Source organism: Alosa pseudoharengus, unplaced genomic scaffold, assembly GCF_046254945.1.
Source record: "Alosa pseudoharengus isolate Yale_2024_CS ecotype anadromous, Long Island Sound unplaced genomic scaffold, YU_APseudo_1.1 YU_APseudo_1.1_scf_15, whole genome shotgun sequence".
In the NCBI taxonomy this organism is placed as follows: Eukaryota; Metazoa; Chordata; class Actinopteri; order Clupeiformes; family Clupeidae; genus Alosa; species Alosa pseudoharengus.
The window spans coordinates 36,976,376-36,983,875 of NW_027468620.1; the positions used below are offsets into that span (position 1 = coordinate 36,976,376).

Sequence of the window (7,500 nt, forward strand, 5' to 3'; positions counted from 1 at the left end):
AGGCTCAGAGTTACAAAATGTCATTTGTGATGTCATCTGCGCAACACGTGTCATGCGCAGCTTCTCCACTCGCACGGATGTATTGTGTAGCTCACGCATCACACCGGGCCTGCTGTGCTGTATTGTGTAGCTCACGCATCACACCGGGCCTGCTGTGCTGTATTGTGTAGCTCACGCATCACACCGGGCCTGCTGTGCTGTATTGTGTAGCTCACGCATCACACCTGCTGTGCTGTATTGTGTAGCTCACGCATCACACCTGCTGTGCTGTATTGTGTAGCTCACGCATCACACCGGGCCTGCTGTGCTGTATTGTGTAGCTCACGCATCACACCTGCTGTGCTGTATTGTGGAGCTCACGCATCACACCGGGCCTGCTGTGCTGTATTGTGTAGCTCACGCATCACACCGGGCCTGCTGCGCTGTATTGTGTAGCTCACGCATCACACCGGGCCTGCTGTGCTGTATTGTGTAGCTTCAGTGCAGCGTGAAGCTTGAAGATGTAAAGACAAAAATGAAAACAGGAGAAATAACTTCGAGCAAGTTTGGAGAAAAGTCGGAGGTAGGCTGTGCATTTGTCAGGTAGCCTATGCTTTGTTGCGTGCATTAAGTGCGCACAATGTTCACCTGACAGCAAAAATACTTTAAGATGAACATAAAGCAGGCTTGCCATGGCAGAAATAATGATAGCCAGCCTTCAATGTCCTCTTTTGTCCTCTCAATGTCCTCTAAACGGATTTCTGTAGCTCAAACAGCTCGGAATTGTAGTTGAGAACGTCAGTTATAATGGCCCACGTATTTAAAAAATGTCGGGTTTAAATCGGGCTCGGGCTCATAATTACAGTTAATGTGTCGGGCCGGGTCGGGCTCGGGCACAATGTGCACGGGCTTGGGTAGGGTCGGGCTTGATTTTTTTGGGCCCGATCTAAGCTCTAGTGTGTGTGTGTGAGTATTTATGTGTGCGTGTGCATGTGTGTTTGTGTGTGTATTTACGTGTGCGCGTGTGTGTAGAGTCTGCGGAGGAGCAGGAGTTTAAGGACATGGAGCTGAAGATGCTGGTGGTGAGCCTGAAGAACATGACGGCCTCTAAGGAGGTGATCCAGACGCTGGAGCAGCTGCTGTGTGAGCCGTCCGTCCAGCTGGACGACGAGAAGAACAAGGTCACGCACAGCCGAGACGCCTTCCAGGACTTGGTGGGCCTCATGGACCAGCACCGCGTCGACCGCGCCGTGCAGCTCTCCATACTCAGGTAGCGACCGCGCCGTGCAGCTCTCCATACTCAGGTAGCGACCGCGCCGTGCAGCTCTCCATACTCAGGTAGCGACCGCGCCGTGCAGCTCTCCATACTCAGGTAGCGACTGCGCCGTGCACCTCTCCCAGGTATCGACCGCGCCGTGCAGCTCTCCATACTCAGGTAGCGACCGCGCCGTGCAGCTCTCCATAATCTGGGGGGTGCTGCTTGGGGTACATGAACTGCTAAACCCCAGGAGAACCCCAACATGCTGAAGTTGGCAATTGTTGGTTGTAGTCTTCCTGGTTGTTGGTTGTAGTGTAGTCTTCCTGGTTGTTGGTTGTAGTCTTCCTGGTTGTTGATTGTAGTCTTCCTGGTTGTTGGTTGTAGTCTTCCTGGTTGTTGGTTGTAGTCTTCCTGGTTGTTGATTGTAGTCTTCCTGGTTGTTGGTTGTAGTGTAGTCTTCCTGGTTGTTGGTTGTAGTCTTCCTGGTTGTTGATTGTAGTCTTCCTGGTTGTTGGTTGTAGTCTTCCTGGTTGTTGGTTGTAGTCTTCCTGGTTGTTGATTGTAGTCTTCCTGGTTGTTGGTTGTAGTCTTCTTGGGTGTTGGTTGTAGTCTTCTTGGGTGTTGATTGTAGTCTTCCTGGTTGTTGGTTGTAGTCTTCTTGGGTGTTGGTTGTAGTCTTCTTGGGTGTTGATTGTAGTCTTCCTGGTTGTTGGTTGTAGTCTTCTTGGGTGTTGGTTGTAGTCTTCCTGGTTGTTGGTTGTAGTCTTCCTGGGTGTTGGTTGTAGTCTTGTTGGTTGTAGTCTTCCTGGTTGTTGGTTGTAGTCTTCTTGGGTGTTGGTTGTAGTCTTCTTGGTTGTTGGTTGTAGTCTTCTTGGGTGTTGGTTGTAGTCTTGTTGGTTGTAGTCTTCCTGGTTGTTGGTTGTAGTCTTCCTGGGTGTTGGTTGTAGTCTTCCTGGTTGTTGGTTGTAGTCTTCCTGGTTGTTGGTTGTAGTGTAGTCTTCCTGGTTGTTGGTTGTAGTCTTCCTGGTTGTTGGTTGTAGTCTTCTTGGGTGTTGGTTGTAGTCTTGTTGGTTGTAGTCTTGTTGGTTGTAGTCTTCCTGGGTGTTGGTTGTAGTCTTCTTGGGTGTTGGTTGTAGTCTTGTTGGTTGTAGTCTTCCTGGTTGTTGGTTGTAGTCTTCCTGGGTGTTGGTTGTAGTCTTCTTGGGTGTTGGTTGTAGTCTTGTTGGTTGTAGTCTTCCTGGTTGTTGGTTGTAGTCTTCTTGGGTGTTGGTTGTAGTCTTCCTGGTTGTTGGTTGTAGTCTTCCTGGGTGTTGGTTGTAGTCTTGTTGGTTGTAGTCTTCCTGGTTGTTGGTTGTAGTCTTCTTGGGTGTTGGTTGTAGTCTTCTTGGTTGTTGGTTGTAGTCTTCTTGGGTGTTGGTTGTAGTCTTGTTGGTTGTAGTCTTCCTGGTTGTTGGTTGTAGTCTTCCTGGGTGTTGGTTGTAGTCTTCCTGGGTGTTGGTTGTAGTCTTCTTGGGTGTTGGTTGTAGTCTTGTTGGTTGTAGTCTTCCTGGTTGTTGGTTGTAGTCTTCCTGGGTGTTGGTTGTAGTCTTCTTGGGTGTTGGTTGTAGTCTTGTTGGTTGTAGTCTTGTTGGTTGTAGTCTTCCTGGGTGTTGGTTGTAGTCTTCTTGGGTGTTGGTTGTAGTCTTGTTGGTTGTAGTCTTCCTGGTTGTTGGTTGTAGTCTTCTTGGGTGTTGGTTGTAGTCTTCTTGGGTGTTGGTTGTAGTCTTGTTGGTTGTAGTCTTGTTGGTTGTAGTCTTGTTGGTTGTTGGTTGTAGTCTTGTTGGTTGTAGTCGTGTTGGTTGTAGTCTTGTTGGGTGTAGTCTTGTTGGTTGTAGTCTTGTTGGTTGTTGGTTGTAGTCTTGTTGGTTGTAGTCTTGTTGGGTGTTGGTTGTAGTCTTGTTGGTTGTAGTCTTGTTGGTTGTAGTCTTGTTGGTTGTAGTCTCCTTGGGTGTTGGTTGTAGTCTTGTTGGTTGTAGTCTCCTTGGGTGTTGGTTGTAGTCTTGTTGGTTGTAGTCTTGTTGGTTGTAGTCTCCCTGGTCGTAGTCTCCTAGCTCGTAGTCTCCTAGCTCGTAGTCTCCTAGCTCGTAGTCTCCTAGCTCGTAGTCTCCTAGCTCGTAGTCTCCTAGCTCCACACTCCCCTGATAGTAATGGAGTCAAGACTGGCCTATTATGTTGTTTAATGTTGTTTAGTAATTATTATTATTATCAAGTTACTATTATGTTGTTTAATGTTATTTAGTAATTATTATTATTATCAAGTTACTATTATGTTGTTTAATGTTATTTAGTAATTATTATTATTATCAAGTTACTATTATGTTGTTTAATGTTATTTAGTAATTATTATTATTATCAAGTTACTATTATGTTGTTTAATGTTATTTAGTAATTATTATTATTATCAAGTTACTATTATGTTGTTTAATGTTATTTAGTAATTATTATTATTATCAAGTTACTTTTATGTTGTTTAATGTTATTTAGTAATTATTATTATTATCAAGTTACTTTTATGGTTAAAGTAGACTCCAATGAATGCTGAGTGGTCTGCAGAGAAGCAGACTGTGATCAGTCTACAAGCCTTGCTGCAGTGTCACTAATCCTAAATTGGGGTGCAGTTATTGTTGTGTGCGCTAGGCTACTGAGAACCAAGATGGCACGGTGGCAATATTATTGTGTGCGCTAGGCTAGGCTACTGAGAACCAAGATGGCACGGTGGCAATATTATTGTGTGCGCTAGGCTAGGCTACTGAGAACCAAGATGGCATGGTAACATTATCTCAGCTGCCACTCGTGTCAGCTTCCAAAATCACATCCTACAGGCATAATGAAAATGATGTGTGTGTTTCTGTTTGACTCTGAGGCGTAAACGCGTAAACGTGTGTTTGTGGTTTGGGTGCTCTCTCACAGAATCCTGTGTAAGTTCCTGGATGACTACCAGGAGGACCTGCTGCCCTGGCACGAGAGCATCGAGCCCTGCCTCTCCTCCATGACGGCCTTCATCAACGACAGAGACGTACGCCACTCCACGCCACGCCACGCCACGCCACACACACCACGCCACACCACGCCACACCACACCACACCACACCACACCACTCTACTCTGCTCAGCACTGGCTAATGCCAACATACACAACACAGTCACACGGTGTAGTTGACTCTCCAAGATGGAAGATGGCCATTGGGAAAAGGCTGTGTGTGTGTGTGTGTGGTGTGTGTGTTTGCAACAGCAAACCCAGTGGACATCATTAGCTAATGATTCATATCCTGAATCATGTGATGACCCCAGACCCTATTTGGGTGTGATGCTTAACCTCTATTTCTGTGTGTGTGTGTGTGTGTGTGTGTGTGTGTGTGTGTGTGTGTGTGTGACTCATGTGATGACCCCAGACCCTCTCTGTTTAACCTCTGGTTCTGTGTGTGTGTGTGTGTGTGTGTGTGTGTGTGTGTGTGTGTGTCTGACTCATGTGATGACCCCAGGCCTGTTTAACCTCTGGTTCTGTGTGTGTGTGTGTGTGTGTGTTTAACCTCTGGTTCTGTGTGTGTGTGTGTGTGTGTGTGTGTGTGTGTGTGTGTGTGTGTGTGTGTCTGACTCATGTGATGACCCCAGACCTGTTTAACCTCTGGTTCTGTGTGTGTGTGTGTGTGTGTGTGTGTGTGTTTAACCTCTGGTTCTGTGTGTGTGTGTGTGTGTGTGTGTGTGTGTGTCTGAGTGTCTGACTCATGTGATGAGCCCAGACCTGTTTAACCTCTGGTTCTGTGTGTGTGTGTGTGTGTGTGTTTAACCTCTGGTTCTGTGTGTGTGTGTGTGTGTGTGTGTGTGTGTGTGACTCATGTGATGACCCCAGACCCTCTCTGTTTAACCTCTGGTTCTGTGTGTGTGTGTGTGTGTGTGTGTGTGTCTGACTCATGTGATGACCCCAGACCTGTTTAACCTCTGGTTCTGTGTGTGTGTGTGTGTGTGTTTAACCTCTGGTTCTGTGTGTGTGTGTGCGGTCCTCTCAGGTGGTGCAGCAGTTCATCCGCTTCCTGTACCGGCTGGCGTCGCTGAATAAGGACTACGCCGTGGTCATGTGCCGGCTGGGCACCAAGGACGCGCTGGTCAAGGCCCTGGACAAGCACAGCACCAACCTGCTGCTGGTCACCGAGCTGCGCGACCTCATCAGCGACTGCGAGAAGTATGCCAGCCTCTACAAGAAGATGACCACTAGCGTCCTGGCAGGATGCATCCAGGTGAGGGACCAGGAGGGGCGCTGAGGCGGGGCATTTGGGGTGGGGTAACTAATCCAGGTGAGGGACCAGGAGGGGCGCTGAGGGGGGGCATTTGGGGTGGGGTAACTAATCCAGGTGAGGGCACAGGAGGGGCGCTGAGGGGGGGCATTTGGGGTGGGGTAACTAATCCAGGTGAGGGACCAGGAGGGGCGCTGAGGGGGGGTATTTGGGGTGGGGTAACTAATCCAGGTGAGGGCACAGGAGGGGCGCTGAGGGGGGGCATTTGGGGTGGGGTAACTAATCCAGGTGAGGGACCAGGAGGGGCGCTGAGGGGGGCATTTGGGGTGGGGTAACTAATCCAGGTGAGGGCACAGGAGGGGCGCTGAGGGGGGGCATTTGGGGTGGGGTAACTAATCCAGGTGAGGGCACAGGAGGGGCGCTGGGTTTGAGGGGGGGCATTTGGGGTGGGGTAACTAATCCAGGTGAGGGCACAGGAGGGGCGCTGGGTTTGAGGGGGGGTATTTGGGGTGGGGTAACTAATCCAGGTGAGGGACCATGGCTATGGGGTATATGAGGGGGGGGGGGGGGTGTATTTGGGGTGGGGTAACTAATCCAGGTGAGGGACCGGAGGGCTGTAGGGTATATGGGGGGGGGGGGGGTATTTGAGAGGGGGTATTTGGGGTGGGGTAACTAATCCAGGTTAGGGGACAATATAGCGGTGGGATTGAGGGGGGGTATTTGAGGTGGGTTAACTAATCCAGGTGAGGGGACAGGAGGGCAGTGGGGTATTTGAGGTGGGGTATTTGAGGGGTATTTAATTTGGCTCCTCAGAACGATATTTCTCTCTGTTCTCGCTCTCATTCTCTCTGTCTCTCCGACTCCTCTCTGTCCTCCCTCCCTCCATCTCTCCCTCTCTCTCTGTCCTCCCTCCCTCTCTCTCTCCCTCGCTCTCTCCATCCCTCCCTCCCTCCCTCCCTTTCTCAGATGGTTCTGGGCCAGATAGAGGAACACAGGCGGAGCCACCAGCCCATCAACATTCCCTTCTTTGATGTGTTCCTGCGGAACCTGTGCCAAGGTCAGATGCCATGCTGTGCCCACTGGACCAGTAATATCTCAGTGTGTGTGTGTGTGTGTATAGTGTGTGTGTAGTGTGTATCTGAAGCGTCTGAGTGTCCCTCCTGTCCTCTGTAGGGTCCAGTGTGGAGCTGAAGGAGGATAAGTGTGTGTGTGTGTGTATCTGAAGCAGTGTCCCTCCTGTCCTGCAGGGTCCAGTGTGGAGCTGAAGGAGGATAAGTGTGTGTGTGTGTGTGTGTGTGTGTGTGTGTGTATCTGAAGCAGTGCCCCTCCTGTCCTGCAGGGTCCAGTGTGGAGCTGAAGGAGGATAAGTGTGTGTGTGTGTGTGTGTGTGTGTATCTGAAGCTGTGCCCCTCCTGTCCTGCAGGGTCCAGTGTGGAGCTGAAGGAGGATAAGTGCTGGGAGAAGGTGGAGGTGTCCTCCAACCATCACCGTGCCAACAAGCTCACTGACAAGAACCCCAAAACCTACTGGGAGTCCAACGGCTGCACAGGCTCCCATTTCATCAACATCTACATGCTCAAGGGTGTAGTCATCAGGTACACACACACATTCACACACACACACACACACATACACACACACACCATCAACATCTACATGCTCAAAGGGTATTTACTTGCTCAAGGGTGTTTGTCATCAGGTACACACACACCATCAACATCTACATCTACATGTACATGGGTGGCTTAATAAGGAGCACTAATTTAGAAGATCTAATCTGGCCTTCACCAGCATACATTCTCTAATCAGTGGTGGTTCATGTGTGTGTGTGTGTGTGTGTGTGTGTCCTTCACAGGCAATTGGCGGTGCTAGTGGCTAGTGAAGACTCCAGCTACATGCCCGCACGCATTGTAGTGCTGGGAGGAGACGACCCTGCCAACGTCAACACGGAACTCAACACCGTAAGACAAGTCCGCTACTTTACAGCTGCTC

At 49.6% G+C, this 7,500-nt stretch overlaps 1 protein-coding gene across 1 annotated transcript in view; it reads left to right on the forward strand.

Moving 5' to 3' along the window:
• cul9 (cullin 9) overlaps positions 1-7,500 on the forward strand; it is an 82,682-nt gene that overhangs the window by 37,115 nt on the left and 38,067 nt on the right. The window contains 6 exon segments of the mRNA XM_076286342.1: positions 1,012-1,249; positions 4,187-4,292; positions 5,284-5,511; positions 6,475-6,565; positions 6,932-7,103; positions 7,364-7,469. Of these exon segments, the coding sequence (XP_076142457.1) occupies positions 1,012-1,249; positions 4,187-4,292; positions 5,284-5,511; positions 6,475-6,565; positions 6,932-7,103; positions 7,364-7,469 (941 nt within the window).